This window comes from Anoplolepis gracilipes, chromosome 2, assembly GCF_047496725.1.
Source record: "Anoplolepis gracilipes chromosome 2, ASM4749672v1, whole genome shotgun sequence".
NCBI classification, from domain to species: Eukaryota; Metazoa; Arthropoda; class Insecta; order Hymenoptera; family Formicidae; genus Anoplolepis; species Anoplolepis gracilipes.
The window spans coordinates 10,523,562-10,542,701 of NC_132971.1; the positions used below are offsets into that span (position 1 = coordinate 10,523,562).

General features: G+C 29.1%; 2 protein-coding genes across 3 annotated transcripts; one reads left to right on the plus strand and one right to left on the minus strand.

Annotated features, from left to right (window-relative positions):
- Positions 1-290: 290 nt before the first annotated feature.
- On the plus strand, positions 291-19,046 carry Lerp (lysosomal enzyme receptor protein). 2 transcript variants are annotated; one of them, XM_072887260.1, is made up of 16 exons: positions 291-543; positions 814-1,033; positions 1,121-1,275; positions 1,555-1,826; positions 2,334-2,481; positions 2,591-2,742; positions 2,840-2,955; positions 3,048-3,289; positions 3,374-3,580; positions 3,702-3,845; positions 4,191-4,364; positions 4,662-4,839; positions 4,923-4,993; positions 18,148-18,274; positions 18,597-18,745; positions 18,821-19,046. In XM_072887260.1, exons 1-16 carry the CDS (start codon positions 487-489, stop codon positions 18,911-18,913), a joined length of 2,505 nt encoding a protein of 834 aa, XP_072743361.1. In that variant the 5' UTR covers positions 291-486; the 3' UTR covers positions 18,914-19,046. The 2 variants fall into 2 exon arrangements, with proteins under 2 accessions (XP_072743361.1, XP_072743360.1); XM_072887259.1 differs by having other exon boundaries at positions 292-543; positions 18,148-18,283.
- Tl (toll like receptor) lies at positions 6,337-16,719 on the minus strand. Its single transcript, XM_072887258.1, has 6 exons — positions 16,359-16,719; positions 11,047-11,277; positions 9,600-10,597; positions 9,202-9,520; positions 8,448-9,047; positions 6,337-8,209 (listed from the first exon to the last, which is right to left on the minus strand). The coding sequence occupies exons 2-6, from the start codon at positions 11,233-11,235 to the stop codon at positions 7,079-7,081; spliced, it is 3,237 nt and encodes a 1,078-aa protein (XP_072743359.1). The 5' UTR covers positions 11,236-11,277; positions 16,359-16,719; the 3' UTR covers positions 6,337-7,078.
- Positions 19,047-19,140: the final 94 nt, after the last annotated feature.

Genomic DNA, 19,140 nt, shown 5'->3' on the forward strand with positions numbered 1-19,140 from the left:
CATATCTATAATTTGTCTGGACAGACCCTAATAAAACTGCTTAGTATCCCAATATAAAGATATAAAAACGCAAGAACTTTGATCGATAAAATCAAGTCCAATATAATATTTGGCCAAATAACGTTATCACGTTATTTGGCACACATAATTACGTGATCGATGCGATAACTCGGGAAGGGGGCAGCGTAAGGGGAGAGGCTCAGTTTAGGGGAAAAACAGCTGATTTGAGATAGTGGGAATCTTAGAATAGAGAGTTCCTGAATAGAGAAACTGCAGGTAGCAAATGAAAAGAAAAAAATAAAAAACATGGCACCGTCCCCTCCCTGTCACGTTGTTGTTGCTTCTTATCGCGAGTGATTCGAATTCTTGTCTCCAGGAATTATCGATGAAAGTTTCATCGTCTTTATTCTACACTTTATGTCGCGTGTTGCCAGTCATTGTAACAGACATCGAGAATGTAATGGGAAATACCTGATTCTGTAAACAATGTCAAAATTTGACGGATTACTCTTTTTTTATTCCTTATCGGCTGTTATCACTTCAGTATGTATATTTAATCATTTATCCTTTAAATATATTCTTGTTCTCACTATCATATATTTTTATACATTTTGATAAAAATAAACAACCTCAATAATTCATTTAGAAATATGTATATGTGTGTGTGTGTCCATCATTGATTATAAACTGTCAAATTTTGCTATCTATATTTGTTTAATTTAAAAAGCCATTATATCCTTTCTTTCCCCTTCAACAAAATTCTCAATTATTGTTGTCAAGTAAAAAAAAATTATTAATTGTGTAACCTTATAGGCTTTAACTGTGACTTCTTTTTGCGAAGTACCTGAACATAATTTAAGTCTTGTATATAATTTAACAAAATTGTCATCAAATAAAGAAGATGTTGTTATCAAACACGATTATCCAAATGAAACAATACGTATGCAGTTATGTTCTCCATTGATAAAGAAATGCAACAATCAAGATGGATATGCAATATGTCTAGTAAAGAATAACACAGAAAAGGGAATAGGTAATTTTTGCTAAAAGTTTATATCTTATTTGCTGCATTACATTACGAGTTTAAAAGCAATTGATTTCATTTTTATATACTATACAGGAAAATTTCCTCCGGAAGTTGATAGTAGACTTGGAAGAATATTATTTAACTTTACTGGTGATAATTGTTTATATAAAATCAAATATACAGTGCAAATTATTATACAATGCGATTTCGACGCAGAAAATAATTCACATCCTGAGTTATTTCCACATGTAAGTAATGAATTTCTCTTCTAAATATAATAGTATGAGTATGATCATTAAACTATGTAACATACTGAAAAGTGCACAAGTAAAAATTTTGCCCAATGATTTTGAGCTAACAAAATAATTAAGAGAGATGTTGATATTAAAGAAAATAGAATATTTGAGACAAAGAGCATTAACTATTAGAAACCAGCTATCTCTATGTTATTATTCTCTTTCCAGTATGTTATATTGTTCAATTATTCTGACATATAAGAATGAATTATATAATGATAATAATTCTAGGGGGATGGACAATGTAACTTATTTATGGTATGGAAGACAGCGTTAGCTTGTGGACCAAGATTCCAAACAAATTGTACAGTTGTCAATAATGGTTTACATTACGATTTAAGTCCTTTAACAAGGTCTTCGAATAATTATGTCATTCGTATGAGGAATGAGATGAAGTTGCCTAAAATAGTGTTAAATGTCTGTCAATCTATAATACGTCAATATGATTCTATGTGTCCAATTAAGTCAGGTGCTTGCCTAGACGATCCTGAAAAACTTAACAGGTAGATTAATCTACAAATAGATTTTTCATTAAAAGTAAATGGTAATGAGCATACACAAATATATAGAGTGTCTGATATTAATTGTATTACCTCGTGTACAGGTGAAATAATTAATGAGAAATTAATTATAAAAAATCAACCAATTTGCGCGAGTATAAACGTTATGTGGTTAGGTTGTTAAACACGCGACATTGAGACTATCAAACTTTTAATTATGTACTAGGCTTAATAACAGCTGTGTCTCTTTTCACCACGCTTATACTTGTGCGATTTTTTAAAATTAATTTCTTATTAATAATTGCGAAAATCGCAAAACGATAGAGGGTCTTCTCTACTTGGTTTAATTCGCTCTACCTGCACACGAGAGAGGTGATACGATTATTTTTGGACATCCTGTATAATCATCTTTTATTAAACACAACATATAACTTTTTTATGCAATAGCATAATGTGTGAATTTTTTTTTCAGAAAGTAATAATTTGTACCTCTGCTCTATATCGTTTCAGATTTTCGAGTTTAGGAGAAGTAAAACCTCCTTTCTTCAAGAATGGAAATTTACAAATAGAATATCAAGATGGTGCAATGTGCACTAAAAATATTAACACTACACATGTTAAAACAACCATCATATTTAAATGTATTTTGGAAGCCACGGTAAATATTAAAGAGTACATATAAATATATATACATGTAGACACACAACAAGAAAAATGTAGTTATAATGGAATGCGTTTGAAAATATTGAGATACTATTATCACACAGGAGACTATTCCAGAATATATTGGAGGAGGAGATGACTGTCATTATCAATTAGTATGGTATACTGCTGCAGCGTGCAGTATTGAGTCTCTACGTGAATACAGTGTTAAAACAGCAGGCAAATGCTCTATTACGAATCCAATTACAAATTTTACGTAAGAATTCGATTCCTTGATCTTATACGCGATTAATACTCGTAAATCTATAATACATTTATATAATTTGACTGTATATCTTATCATGTATCTGCAGATATAATTTGCAGTCATTGATGAACACAGATTTTACCGTCATAAATACAAACGGTATAACATATAAATTCAGAGTATGCGGAGCAGTTACAGATAATGCATGTGGAACTGGAACAGGTACTATACTATATATTTCTTACCATATATCAATTACATATATCATAATTATGAGGAATCTAAATTTCTTACTAAATTATTCTTACATATAGGAATATGCAATTCAAAAGACAGTACATCATTGGGCCGAGCTAACACAAATTTGACATGGCAACAGGGTGGCCCTTATTTAAATTATACCAATGGTAATTTATGCGAGAATGGAATGCACCATTATACAGTTATAGGTTTTTTCTGCGGATCAGAAGGATCGTTCAATCAGCCGTTGCTTATGGAAGATTATCCTTGTCAAACTGTTATACATTGGAACACACATCTAGCTTGTGAGAAAAGAGTAAGCATGTCTTTGTGTACTTCTATGCATATTGTATATTTTTATTTATTTCTTAACATAATGGAGAATTTTTTACTCGTTTAGATTAAATGCGCAACTAATAATGATGATGAAATTAATTTAACTCCTCTTATACAATCTAAAAATAATTATATTGTAAAAGCCAATGATACTGAGTTTCATATAAATATATGCCGACCGCTAGTCCCTACTCGAGGTCTAACATGTGCACATGGTAGTGCTGCTTGTAAAGTTTCAGTAACTTCAAATAATGAATATACCAATGAAATTGTAAGTACAAATATGTATATTATATTTAAGTAGTTATTAATATCACAATTAAAATATAAAATAATTTAAAAATTTTTATAATATATTAATTTTAATAATTACTAAAATAATAATTTAATAGAGTTTGGGATTTCCCGAAGAGAGCCCCATATTAAATAAAGATTTACAAATAATATTGCGTTATATTGGTGGATCACAGTGTCCAGAGAATCCAGTTAAATCGATATCTTCAAATTTCACATTTGTTTGTGATAATAATAATCAGGTAACAATATGTATAGATTTGATTAATCTTTATTTTTTAATGTGAAATCAATTTTTATCATTACAAGATTTTTTTACAACTAAATTATCAAATTACGTAAAGTCTATTTGAGAGGATAATAAAACTTTATGTTAACTATTCCTTCAAATTTTGCTTTTTAAAAGGTCTTATTAGTTTCTTTATCAATTTGATAATTGATATGTTGATATTTTTAATTGCAAAAAAAATAAAACTTGATAGTATAATAAAGGGATATTATTAAGTTAAAATCAGAGAAAGTTCAGAGAAATATATTTATAAAAGCCTTTTTTAAGTGATACTTTGCTAAAGTTTTTGTATTTTTAGGGACTTCCGGTATATAAGACTTATGTTAATTGTACTTATGTTTTTGAATGGAATACCAGTATAGCATGTGGAGCTGTGATAGGCGGCTGGACGCCACCTTGTATTATAAAGGACGGTTTTCTCTCGTATGAATATGATCTTTCTTTGTTATATAAAAAAGAACAGATACATCATGTGAGTCTAGTATATGTTCTATAAAGAGAAATTTTAAAACATTTTTAATATATATAGTATATTATTTATATAATGTATAATTAACAGTATATTATTTAATTAAATTCCTTTTTTCATTAATATAAAGGCTTTATCTACATACTATGTATATTCAATTATTTAATCTTCTAAATTTTTAATGTTGCCTTATTTTGCAACAATATAATAATGTATATACATACCTAATATTTACTAATATGACATCGTACGTTAGGAAATTATTATAAATATTATCAAAAATAAAATTACAAATTGTAGGTGAAAGGCAAACAAGGCAAAGAGTACAGTATAAATATTTGCGGTGGAGAAAAATATTGTAAGGGCTCCGCTGTATGTCATGAAGGCAATGGTTACGGATCGCTGAAGAGTGTGATTTTCGATTATAGCCGAGATGATGTAAAGCTTAAATACTCAAATGGCAGTAAATGTAACAACAGTAAGTTATTGATTATTTTGTCTTTCATTAATGTATTTTCATTTTTCAACTGTTTATATAAATTACATTTTATATTCTAACAGATTCCTATACATCCGAAGTAAGATTTATATGTAACGATTCCATAGGCATTGGTGCACCGAAACTGCTGCTGGTAAGTGAAAATTATTTAGAATTTTTTTTCAGTACGCAATATTTGCTGGTCAAAAGCAAATGAAATATTTTAGAGATAACGTTATCAAAGATAGCTAAGATACGCTTTAAAGAAAAATATAAAAATTTTTTAAATTTGGATTGAAATTTTTTTTTTATATGATGAATATATGTATCAAAATATAAATTTTTATTTCTCATTTATTTCTCCACATAATCTCTAAGTTAATTATGCTCAAATGTAATAAGAGTTTTAAAATTCTTTCTAAAAAAAAGTTTGTAAACAGTTCTAACAAATCAATTTACACGGCAATCAGTGAGCAAAAGTTGTTTGATTACTTAAACATTCATTAATAGCATTTGCTTTATAAAATTACATTTTTATTTATTGAGGTTTTATTGATTTTACTTATTAATCGTGAAATAATTTTTTTTAAGCGTATCTTACTTTCGGAATTTTTTATGCTAATGATTATAAGTACACAAATAGTATCAAAACTTTTTTCAACTCAGATTCAACTTAGATTCAATTATTTTCTAATAAGAACATCCATTATACTATTTCTCATACTTAAATTTGCAATCTTTAAAATCTAATATCTTTATGATAGATTTTTAACTTACAAATTAACACACATATATATATATATATATATATATATATATATATATATATATATATACACACACAATATACATACATACATCATAAACACATTTCATTGCATACATACCCTGCATATTATCAGATAACGAATTTTTTCTAAAGTATTTGACTTATAAGTAGATGTTTCTTTTTTATCATATATAAAGAATGAAAAAGTAATAAAAAATTATAATAAATTATATATAAAATTTTATTATACTTAAAAATTTTGCATGTTTTGTAATATGCTAATCTTACAATTAAACAAATCTCTAAATTATTTCAAAATTTGGTGAAAATGATGGAGAATATTATTGATAATTTGATATCTTGCATAAGAACAAATGTATATATAATCAATATATATTCATTTAAGAATAGATATTTAGAAAAAGCAGGGCATTTTATATTACATAAATATTTCTATTAATGCACAACATTAATAGAAATTATGCATAATGCATAACATGGAAGTATTTTGTAAAGAACAATTAATTACTAATTAATTGTTCTTTTGTTCGTCAGGTACTGTCTTAACTTAAATTATATAGGTTGTTTCACTATTACTGCATTAGCATTTAACAATTTGATGAAAAAATTAAGCATTGATACAGTAATAGAGATATGGAAAATCTTATATATGTATAAATTATAATATAGAAAATTATATGTACAAATCCTGTTTACTACTAATGCTATTGCATTATATGTAAATATATTTGATACCTAAATGCCACAATATGCTTTATAATATGCTAAATAATGTCAATGAGTATTTTTTTTATACGAACTACTTTTTAAACGATATACTGAAAACTTATAATATGTATTGTACACAACAGAACATAGCATATTTAAGATAACAAAATCTATAAAAGAAATAAACATTATATTATATACAAATATTATATAATAATTTTTTATAACATATCGTGTCGAAGCCAATTTATAACAATTTACAATCTTAAGTTGAAATCTTATGTAGCGCGTAAAGTTTAAATTCAAGTATACATTCCCCAAAAGGTACTTAAAAACTGGTAGAGTAATATAATAATATATAACAATATATTCAAAATATATATAGAACATAATATTTTATATATGAATTATTTAAGTGAGCTTTTTATTTCTGAAAATTAATTTCTCAGGAATTGATAAAAAAATGTATATAATATATCATGTTGACATTTATATATATAGATTCATCTTAACATCAGTCAGTTGCTTGTTACATTTATCTTGTCTTTTTCTTATCTCTCTTTTTCTATCAAGTTTGCATTCTCAATCATTTCATCTGAAGATTCTAAATTAAGATCAGGTTTTCTTTACGAAAAAAAGAAATTCTTAAACAAGTTGGGAGCATCAACACTGCATCTATCACAGACTGAACTATAAATGTGATCGTTCATTATTATTTACTATATTTTTATGCTTATGTTGTCAAATAATGTACTCCTTATTATCAATCGCAGGATCGTGTTTGTTTAAATGTTCTGGTGTAAGAATTATCGTTCCATTTAACTTACACGATTCTTGCGGAAGTTTGTTTGAAGGTAGCTGTTCCAGCTTCTTGTCGCATACAAATGTTTTAAACGTATCGGCGGGCGGTGTAGTATTTGGAGGAGTCTCGGGAATTCCAATCGGATACATAAGTTCGTTTTTATCTCCGTTTGTTCCAATATACAGTTGATGATTCTCAAAGATTTTTCTTCCGACCGTGCTACTCTTCCTAGGTAATTTGGTTCGATGCGGTAGCGCGTATCTCAATTTGTCCCAGAACCAAGGATCTCCCCATTTGACATAAGTATTCATACTTATGTATGCCTTCAATTCTGAATCTAAATCCTCTGTGGGACCGATATCGCCGTACAGGATCAATATCACTCGCGCTCGACCTTCGCTCAGTGCCTGACTATGAGCGGCTCGAAACTCCATCCTTCCCCAGACGCTCTCGAGGAAGTTTGGCGATAACACCACTATCGTCCGTTTCGAGTCTTCCACAGATCTAGCGATATTCGCCGGTATCCACTCGCCTGCCAACCAATCTCGATAATGAAGACACAGCTTGAACGGTATCGGGCCATTCTCCAACTTCGACACTAGTTCATTCACCACAAAGTCCTGATCCTTGTGCGAGTAGCTTACAAACGCGTCGTATAGCTTCTCCTTATCCAATTCCTCTTCCGTTACAAACCACAAACACCATTGATGCGCGAATAGCCACACTTTGATCTGTTGTTGATATTTGTAATAGAATAGTCCCAAGGTGCCAATAAGCAATCCCATCAGAGCGATCGCTACGCTCAGGCTGATAACCGCTGTCTTGTCAAACGGACAAAATTCGATCGTGGTCATCTCTGATACGGCCTTGTTCTTCCCGGGACACTTCACTTTAAGTAGATTGGGTACGGTCATGAGTTTCGTTTGAATGAAATTTAGGAAGTCGTTGGTGCTGCAATCGCATATCCATGGATTTTCGTGTAACGTCAAGTTAATTTTCGTAGAGTTTTTCAAGAACTCCATCAAATCAGGATTTAATATTGACATGTTGTTATTATCTAACTCCAAGACCTGAAACAGAGATTTTAATCTTAAATCTTAATCGCAAGGCGTAATATATTTTTTATTGCTTTATATTATACAGTAATCCGGATGTCAGATTAATTTCTGTAAATTTTCATATTAACAAGACAACTTTTTTACGTATTTTCGTGAATACTATATGTTTTTGAATTTCCCGATACTATTTCTTTTTTAGATGATTTTTTTTTTTTTTTTTTAATAAAATGATGTGTAAAGATTTACGCACCTCTAATGTTCTGGGCAGTTCGTCTAAAGAGATCTCAGAGATATTGTTGTGAGATAAAATAAGTTTTCTCACTGATTCGTGGTTTAAATTTTTCAAATCCGGCATTCGTGTGAACCGATTATTGGCGAAATTAAATTCGAGTTGCCAGAAATCACCAGGATTTTCCAGATCGCTCGGAACGCTAGTCAAATTTCTGTGAGAGCAGTTGAACATAAATATGTTGCCTTCTGGTTTCACGTAACAATCGCATATTGCGGGGCACTTAATATTTGTGTCATTCACCGCGCACATTAACGAGTCAGATTTTAATTCCGTAACGAGCCTGTCCTTCAGTTCCTCTGGACTTTGACAGGCTAAATTTCCAGGTATTATGTGAAAATAATTTTGCACGTTGGGATGCATTCTACCTTCGATATATCGTAAAAAGTCATACAGCTCGCAATCGCAACTTAACGGATTGTTGTCCACAAATATTATAGCATCATGATCATTCTGCTGAAATTCTGCGAGTCGTTCGGCACTGTGCAAGAAGATGTGCTCTATTTTGTTGTAAGTTAAATACACTTTGATACCGGTCGCTAAAAATTGCAAATCTTCGCTCTGCAATTAAAAAGAAAAAAAAAATGAAAGATCTATAATACGTGTACTATTGTTAAATTATTTTATTAACTCTGCCAATCGCATTTTTATTGTTTTCAGAATAATGTGTGTTTTTGTATGTACATGTATATGTGTTCTCCCAGATTATACTTACAGTTATAAAAGATATATTATTATATCTGAGATCCAATTTTCGAAGTTGCAAATTACTCAATTTCCAATCACTGAATATTTCCGAAATACTGTTATTGGCTAAATATAATTCTTTTAATTCGATGCAACTATAAAAAGGTGACTTGGTTCCGAATGCATCGTGATATTTGAGGAAAGTAGATTTTAACGTAAGACGATTTTTCGAAAATTTAGCAATTTTCAAATGTTGTAAAGAGGTGAAACTTTGATCGGAAATGGTCATCAGCTGATTTTCTTCCATATTTAATTCTTCCAATGCATATAATCCATCGAATACATGGCTGTAACATTAAAAAAAATTGGGCATTGATAAAAACATGAAAAACAATTATAGTTGGCATAATAACAGTGATAACGTACTTGGAAATGAAAGTGATGCGATTTTTTGATAAATCCAATTTTATTAATCGATTGGTATTTAAGAAAATGTTATCAGGTAATTCCTCAAGATCATTAAAAGTCAATATCAATTCTTTCAATTCTTTCAAGTCTCGGAATATTTGCACGGGCAAGGATTTTATATAATTTCGGCTTAAAGTAATATTAGTCAGCGAAGATGAGCCCCAGAAAAGATCTTCCGATAATATGATAAATCCATTCTTTCTCAGGTTTAGCACCTTCAGTTCTATTAAATTAGCGAAAAAACCATCTGGCAAGGTTGTCATATTTCTTTTATTTTCAAACAGAGTGAAGGTATGTAGTTTCGTGTTATTTCGTAGCAGATTCTTCGGTAAATGTGTAAAATTGTTCCGAGATAAATTGAGAATCTCAAGATTTTTCAACTTCGCAAATATATCTTCCGGCAAGCTGGTCATGTTATTCCTATTAAGATCGAGAGTTTTGAGAGTGACGAGGTTGTCGAAAATTCCCGATTGTAGCTCCGTTAAATAATTTTTCCACACATTGAGCAATGTTAGATTTTTCAGATTCTCAAATGTGCCCAATTCTATCGATTGCAAATTATTATCAGCTAATTCGATCCACTGCAATTTTGGGGTATGATTGAAAATTCCGCTGATTGAGCGTAAATTGTTATCGCGCAAATTGAGCCCCGTCAAATTGGTCAGATCGGCGAACAGATCCCTCTCTATATAAGACACATTGTTGCTCGATAAAGTTAAAGACTTCAGATTCTCGAAGCCGGCCAAATGTTGCCTTTTCAGAGCGAAACTCAAGTTCTTGTATGATTGGAAACTCAATTTCTCAACGTCAGTAACTCCTAGCGTTTGCGTAATTTCATGCAAAGTCCTGTTGTTTCGTAAATCGCACATGCGAAAGAATATTGATTTGATTTGATTTTTTGTCGAGGAAACATCCAAATTAAAATCTGTCCACTCCGGTGAGTTGATACATTCGATCTGCGTGGAAAAAAAATATGTTACATATATAAACTTAATTTATCTTTTATTGATAAAATTATATAATAGTGAAAGATGTAGGAGAAAAAGAAGGAGAGAGAGAGAGAGAAAACTTAAAGAAAATTTATATGTGCAGATTGAATTTTCAAGTTACAAGTCAATATCTTGTAACTGATTTAAAATATCCCAAAGGCTAATAATTTTTTAATTATCTAAGAAAATATGAATTTGTTTTTGAAGAAAATTATTTCATTAAATTTATCGAAAGAGAATTGTGATATAATAGAAAATTCAGAGATTCTGCCTTATATTATAGTTGATTGAAAATCAATATCTGAATTTATTATTCCTTTAAAATTCTATCTTCTTGAGTATAAATCGTTTAATTTTTAAAGTATAATAAATATATATGGATCTTTAAATGAATATAAAATTAGATAAAAACGTACCTCTATATATTGATGTGGCAGAATATTTACAAGGAAAGAGGAGTCGTTCCCCACTAAACAGTTTATTTCAAAAGCGTCCTCCCAATTCCGTGCGCAGTCGCATGCCTTATTTGTTGGGCACTGAAAGTCGCAGAGACTACTTACAGTGATAATTAAAATCACGAAGTATGTCTCACGACGAGTGATCATTTTTCGAGATGTATCGTAATTTTCTTTCTTAGTCTGTGACACCTGTTTAAACAAGCAAGAAAAAATACATTTTTATTACATTAACATATTGTCTTTAATGCATTTTTATTTCTCACGTATTTCTTACAATAAGTCACGAATATTAAGAGCAATATCGCAAAAATCGGAAGTATCGTGGTTTAGATAAATGTAACATTTCCTTTCTTTTCGAGATAAATTTATTGCATACTACATACTCTTATATCACACACAATATCGTTTATAACATAAATTATTCATAATTAAATATGAATTTTTACAGACATAAATAAATATATACTTTATATCTCTTTATATCTCTGATTATAAGAGAAAAAGCTTTTTAGTAATAAGAGTAATTTTGATCGTTTTTTATAATTATAAGCTATTATAAGCAAACTCAACATTTTATATTACAATTTATGGCTTTAACTAATCTCCGAAATTAAAATATTGTACGATAGTTTTGGGACAGCTTGTAATAATATTTTAATATCTTGTAATCTTATTAGAAACCATAAAAATCAAAAGAATCCGTTAAAAGAGCCAAAATATGCGTACAACGCGCGCGTTACACTCTTTATATAATAATTTAATTAAATGATTAATAAGAATTTTTAAAAATATTTGGTAATAAAACACAAATTGACAACATAATAAATCTATCCGTACAATTCTTGGAATTTCATTCCTTAATTAATTACGAGACATAATTACAAGCGGAAAATATTATGACAAAAAGCTAGACTCACGATTCTCGGTATCATAATCGAGCATCTCAATTTACTTTTTTAATGACGTATACATATATGCTTTTTGCATTCTGCATGTTATCGTTCAAAAAAGAAACCTTGGTATTCTTTATGCGTATTACTTTATAATACTTTGATATACATATATGATACTTTGTATTTTATATTTTATTTTTATTCGATAATTACATAATAAATTTCCAAATTTAATACAATAATTATTAAATTGATGTAAGAAATTTATTGCGGAAAATTGAAAATAGAATTACACATTTAAAATAATTTTTATCGTAATCTCATTAATGAATTCAATATTTTTAGTTTATCAAGAAATAATGTTTTTTTAAATATTTTTTTTCTGTTGAAAAATTGTGAAATTTTATTTAAATTAAAACTCTTTTTTTGGAAGATTAAGGGAAGAACTCTGATACGAATCCCTACTAATTGAAACTACCGCAATAGATGTAACTTATTTTCAATTCGTAGTAAAATAATCTGTCTCGCGTTTATGGTGAAAAAAAAATCAGCATTATGAACATATTTTTTTAGAATTACTGTAATAAATAATTTATTTTCAATTCGTAATGGTCATATATTTGCCGATAGCTTTAATTGTATTCCTAAAATAAAATAATCGGTCTCTCTTTGATGTTGAAAAAAGAACACGGCGCTGTATAGTATAATATGACCTGTAAAATATTGATTTGTATGATTATTGTAACGCTAACCGCAGGCTAACCTTATGCAAACATTCACGCTAAATTCGCAGAATTATAATCATCAAATAGCTGTTTTAAAATGTACATGAAAAGCTATCACGATAATTAATTTTTATTTGAAGCTCGGAAAAAGTACAGTAGCATAACAATATTTCTAAACTGTCAATCTTGATTTTGATAAAAGATTTTTTTGAACTTCAGTAAGTTTTTTTTTATTACATTGTCGAAATGTTTGTAAGTAGTTTTTGAAGGATTAAAAAATAAATGGTTTTTCGTGTAAACTGGATTTGTGATTTACGCAATTAAAAACAATATCTTTATTCATTTATTTAAATGTAAATGAATGAATTTGATCGTTTTGGTGTTAAATAGATAATTTTGATATATATATGAATGTATATATAATATATGAATATATACATAAATATATTGTACTATGCTTACTGTCTGACTATCATATCGAAAATGATACGTTATCAGTGTTGGATTTCTATAACTCATTTAAAAACTATTCTACGGAATTTTTTTAAACGTAGGTTTTTATATAATATTATCATATTTACTTTATACTATATTATAAATATAACGTAATATCTCTCTATCGTTATCTATACTATATTATAAATCGTAATTATAAGGTAGTATCGTTATGTGAATACATACTTGTGTGTGTCCGAAAATACGTCGTATCGTAATTGAAAAAAATCTAATTCGCTGATAAATCACTGATAACACGATAAGCGATGAGATATTAACACCTGTTAAACTGCATGCATTTAACAAACCAATCATATGCTCAAAGATATTATCCATGAAATTTCAATGATTTCTTTTCCCAAGATTGTATTTTTACAAAAGTCACTCATCCTGACTTCATTTTTGCAGTTAATTTAACTTGCTCAATTCTGTGAAATACTTGTATTTCCAACAATCAAGAAAGTTAATAGCGTAACAAGCAAAGGTATGCGAAAAAAGTCACGACTATTAAAATTGAAAATAGACTTTATTAGCCTAATTTTTATTTTATTTATACATACGTACGTGAAAGTACGAGACAAAAAATTCTTCATTCTTATCACAAATATTTATTAATAAAAAATAAAAATGTTCACGACTTTAATTTACATAAAAAGCAGTTTCTCAATTTCTTTAAAATAATTAAATCAGAGTGATTTTATCTCAAATTTAATAAAAAAAAGTAGTAAATTATTTCCATGCTAAATAAATCAATCGGATATATACATATTGCCGCAAACTTGTAGATTTTATTGTGTTTTCGTAGCATACGTAATTTCTGCGCAACAAAAAATAATATCATATTAATGATAACATATGATCTTTACATGCTGCTGTTTCCCAACTTCCTTTTTATGCGCATCCTCTGCGTTATATGTAACTATTTCAACACGAACCTATTTCTAAACGTGTACGTAAAATTTTTTTACAAGTAGGTTTCTCTTATAATTTCTTTTTGTGATTCGAAATTACTTGTAAATATATATGTCCTTCATTTTAATTAACTCTTATTAATATTGATATGGAAGAGATCGATAGACATGTTGATCCAAAGTTCATACGCAGTGCAATTATATCTCAATTTTGCGACTGCCCCTCTCTTTTTCACTTTCATCGTTCGATCGTGTATATCAGGTGAATCTAAATTATGCACGCATTATGTAAATAGCATTGCTTGAAACTGGTTGTCATATAAATGTCCCGCCATAAAATCGGGCTTTTCCCGGAACGCGTCAATAATCGACGTAAATAACGCTGCTAAATCATGGGCTTTAGAAATGCGGAATTTTGTCGATTCATTATCAATGAATATCGCGATAGTAAAACAAAAAAAAAAAAAAATAAAATAAAAAGAAAACATCGTACATCCTGGTCCGTGCTGCTCTACAACATAAACACGACGATTAATAACACGAGTTTACGATGCTTGGATCGTCCTTGGCGATCTTCAGTGAACGGGCTGTTTACGTCACACGAACAGGGCCCGATTTACTTGGACACATTTACGGGGGACGAGTTTCAAAATTTTTAATGTGTTTGTTTCGATTTTATATACATATATATATATATATATATATATATATATATATATGTATATATGTATAGATAAACTTGTTTTATCATGGTAGCACGTAAACGATAATTTCAATTATTTTCTTTACCTTTTAGAATTCCTGCACGAGATAAAGCAGGGAAAATACAGCCATTGACAAATACAGAAACTTTTTAAAATACCGATAGCAGCTTTAATGCGTTATCAGTACATTAAAAAATTTTTGTATTTTTTTTGTTCTGTGCTTTAAAAAATTATTTTTATTATATTTTATTATTTATTTATTTCTGAATAATTTGGCCGATAAAATCTGCGACATATCTCTGTATTAAACGGAATGCAAAATATTTTTATTATTTTTTTTTTATACAGATTGGATGGAGGGAATTAAGCGTGTGTGAGAAACATATATAGTCATTGACAAAATTATTAGGCACCCTTAAATTTTCCGTATTTCTTATTTTGCAAATAGTGTATAAATACTAAAAAGATTAAAAAACTATCGATAGCACTTTAAAGCTGAAATTTCATTACTTTAAAATGTTTTTTTAATTTTTTGTTTCTGATAATTTTTCGCCCAGTATTAATATGTCTGAAAAATACAGATTTAGTTTCAAAATTATGTATCTCGGCCAAAAAAATTGTAGAAAAGTTTAAAAAAAAGCATTTTGTAGGCAAAATGTTGTAGTTTATGGAACTTGACTTAAATTTTTCGAGAGAAATTTTTCTACCGAGTTGCAGAGAGTGTCAAAAATACAATAAAATTTTAAGAAACGAAATAATGTTCTTTTTTAAAGCACAGGACAAGGAAAATACAAAAATTTTTTAAATTACCGATAACAACATTAATGCATTATCAGTACATTAAAAAATTTTTGTATTTTCCTTGTTCTGTGCTTTAAAAAAGAACATTGTTTTATTTCTTAAAATTTTATTGTATTTTTGACACTCTGCAGCTCCGTAAAAAAATTTCTCTCGAAAAATTTAAGTCAATTTCCATAAACTACAACATTTTGCCTACAAAATGTTTTTTTTCAAACTTTCCTAAATTTTTTTTTGGCCGAGATACATAATTTCGAAACTAAATCTGTGCTTTTCAGATATATTGTCGATACTCGGCGAAAAATTAAAAAAACATTTTAAAGCTTGAAGTTTCAGCTTTAAAGTCCTATCGATAATTTTTTCATCTTTTTAGTATTTATATACTATTAATAAAATAAGAAATACAGAAAATTTAAGGGCGCCTAATAATTTTGTCTGTAGGTTCTCTTGTCACATATATGTAATTCAAATCGAGAAATTTAAGGGATAAAGTAAAAAAAATAAATGATAGGACGAAGCAAGTTCAGAAAACACAATGACCTTCTTTTGGAGCACAGATCTATTGATTAATAGATCTATAGAAATATATTACAGACATAAATAACGGGCATTTGATTAACAAGCACTGTTTATTTTCTTGAATGCGATTTTTTAAAAACTAAATCCGATCCTGTGCACGATACGATCACCGAGGCGGTGCCTGAACCGGTTCGTGGAAATGACGTCTATGCGCTGTTTACTTACCGATTTACAATATGGTAGATGATGCGTTACTGGACAATCATTTGCGGGTCTCACGTTATTTACCTTGCTTTTTCTTTTATCAAAAGCGATGATTAATTATTAATAACGATACCATAACATACAGACATTTCGAATATCACAATACGTGATTTTTCATACAACGGTTCTAACTACATTAATAGAAACTTTATTTTAATTGCACTTTATTCCCTTCTTCAGACGTAATTCGTTTTAAATGTAAAAGGAACGTAATTAACGATGAACGTAATTTATGGAACTGTCAAACCAACCGAACGACTGCGCTATCCGACACAGACTGAAGACTCACGACTGACTGCTCACTGGCTGAATGACAATGAGCGAGTGTATCCCCTCCTTTGATTTTCTCCCCTCCACCCCTTCCTTCTTTCCACTCTCTTTTCCTTTCTGTCTGCCTTACTCACTCTTTGAAATATCTCGCTCATTCACTCGTGTTGCTTTTCCATTTGTGTTTAACATCAACACTCTGCTTATCATTCAGAAATAGAGGAAGGATTCCTCTTTTTCTTTTCTCTCTTTTTTTTCCATACAAGATATTGCACTATATAAGTATATAACAACAGAAAAGCATAAAATGTTACAAGCGATATAAAATATTTAATAAAAAAATTCTTGTACAAAGATAATTTTATAATATTTATTTATTTATTAAATATTGACATATGACTCACATAATTTTATTCTCATGTATATATGACAATAAAAGTATGTGAGTCATATGTCAAAATTTAAATGAATATTATAAAATTATCTTTGTATAACAAGGATCTTCTTATTAAATATTTCATATCGCTTGTCATATTTTATACTTTTCTGTTTTAAATAAATTTGATTGGACATACACTTATATTTGATTAGCATTTATCTGTAGACAAGAAGGTAAAATATTCGATTGTATCTTGATGATATTAATATGCAAGCTTGGTAAAATTACTGATGATGAAAGAGGAAAAGTATCTCAACATATTTTTAATAACTCTCTTATCGAAATCTATATACATATATTATGCGATATATAAAAAAAAAAAGAGAGGAAAAGTTCTCTCTTTATAAAATATTTAGGTTTCAGATACTGAAGCCTTATTACTTTTCTCTATCTTTTGACGTAAAAATCACTAAGAATTTTTTATATTTCTTGAAGACTGATAATGGTTATCATCTATCTAAAATTTTTAATAATACCCTAGATTTAGCTCTCTATTTTACTTGTTACTTACTATAACTGACGTCAAAATGAGAGAGAGATTAACTATATATGATTTCATAATATCAACTTGAATTGATTTTTAGAAATTTAGAAATTTAAAATGAATGAAAAGAGAAATGTTCAAAATGTGAAGTTATTTTATTCAATTTAGAATATTAAATATTAGAATGTTAAAAATGTTACACAATATTATGTGTATACATAAAATATGAAACATATATATTAATTCTTTACAATTATCTTTAAAAAATATTTTAGTATCCTGCTTTTGTTCATTCGCCTTGCATACAACTTTCACGATTTAATTATTGATCGTGGTGTAAAATATACATTTATTCGCGACAGAGATGGATTGAAATAATATTGTTAAAGTCTATAATCTGTCATAAGCGATTAAGTGATAATCTGTGGATGGTTGTCAGATGTACAGCCGAATAAAATTAATACATATGGATATTGTTAATTCTATTATCTTATATAGTCTAATATCTTTTTCTCTCTCTGCGTCATTTTTATTTTTATTTTTTTTTTTGTGATTTATAGGAATCGCAGTGTAGCGCAGAATTTGAATGGCACACCGAAATGATCTGCGCGAAACATGCCAATTCTCGGGTCACGGATCGAGAAAAAGTGCCGTCCTCCGGAATTCTGTTGGTCTCTTCTAGTCACGGTAAACACGGTAATAGATTTTGATAGTATCAGATTATAAATGCGACGTTGATATCGAATTTGGAAAGACAGATTGAGACAAACGATAAGATTCTGGATAATTGAGATCTAAATAAGACGCTAAACAAAGCGACAGATGTATAAAATAAATTATTGTTTCTACTTTATTTTTGGAAGGTCGTTTGACGTACTTGTTTTTTATGGTGAAACTAGTAGGAATAAATTTTTGTCAGACAAAATTAATTTTATTCTACCCAGTTTTTTTTTACTTGTCTCAGTCTATCCTGCTGCAATGATTTTACAACTAATATTCTTGCTTACAGCTGGAGCGATAGCTGGCATAGTGCTAACTGTGATTGCGGTGCTGGCCGCTTTAATCTATTTCCGAAATCCGGAAAAAAGAGCATGCTTTCGTTCGTGGATAAATCTGCTTAGTTTCAGAAGAGGCGCAAATCGTGTCCAGTATTGTAGAGTACGTTTTTTCCTTTTATCTTTTTACGATCTTTTTATGAGCTGTCGCGTATACTTTGCATTTTTATCATCATAGGTCGATACGACTGAGGAGGCTAGGCTTTTGTTCGACGCTTCCGATCCCACGCAGTGTCAAACGGACAGCGACGACGATCTTCTGCATGCATAGCAAAAGAATGTTATTTTTGTTTTAAAAGAATAGATATTATTTAAAATTGTAGATATTATCGAATTACACTAAATTATAATTCACTTTCAATATTTTTCTGTAAATCGTCGAATATAAACCGTCTTGAAAGTCACCTGGGATAAAGTATGAAATTAATACATTTTATTAATTTTATTTGTATGCTACAAATCCCTATCTCCTTTTCAAGATTTCCTCTGCTATTATCC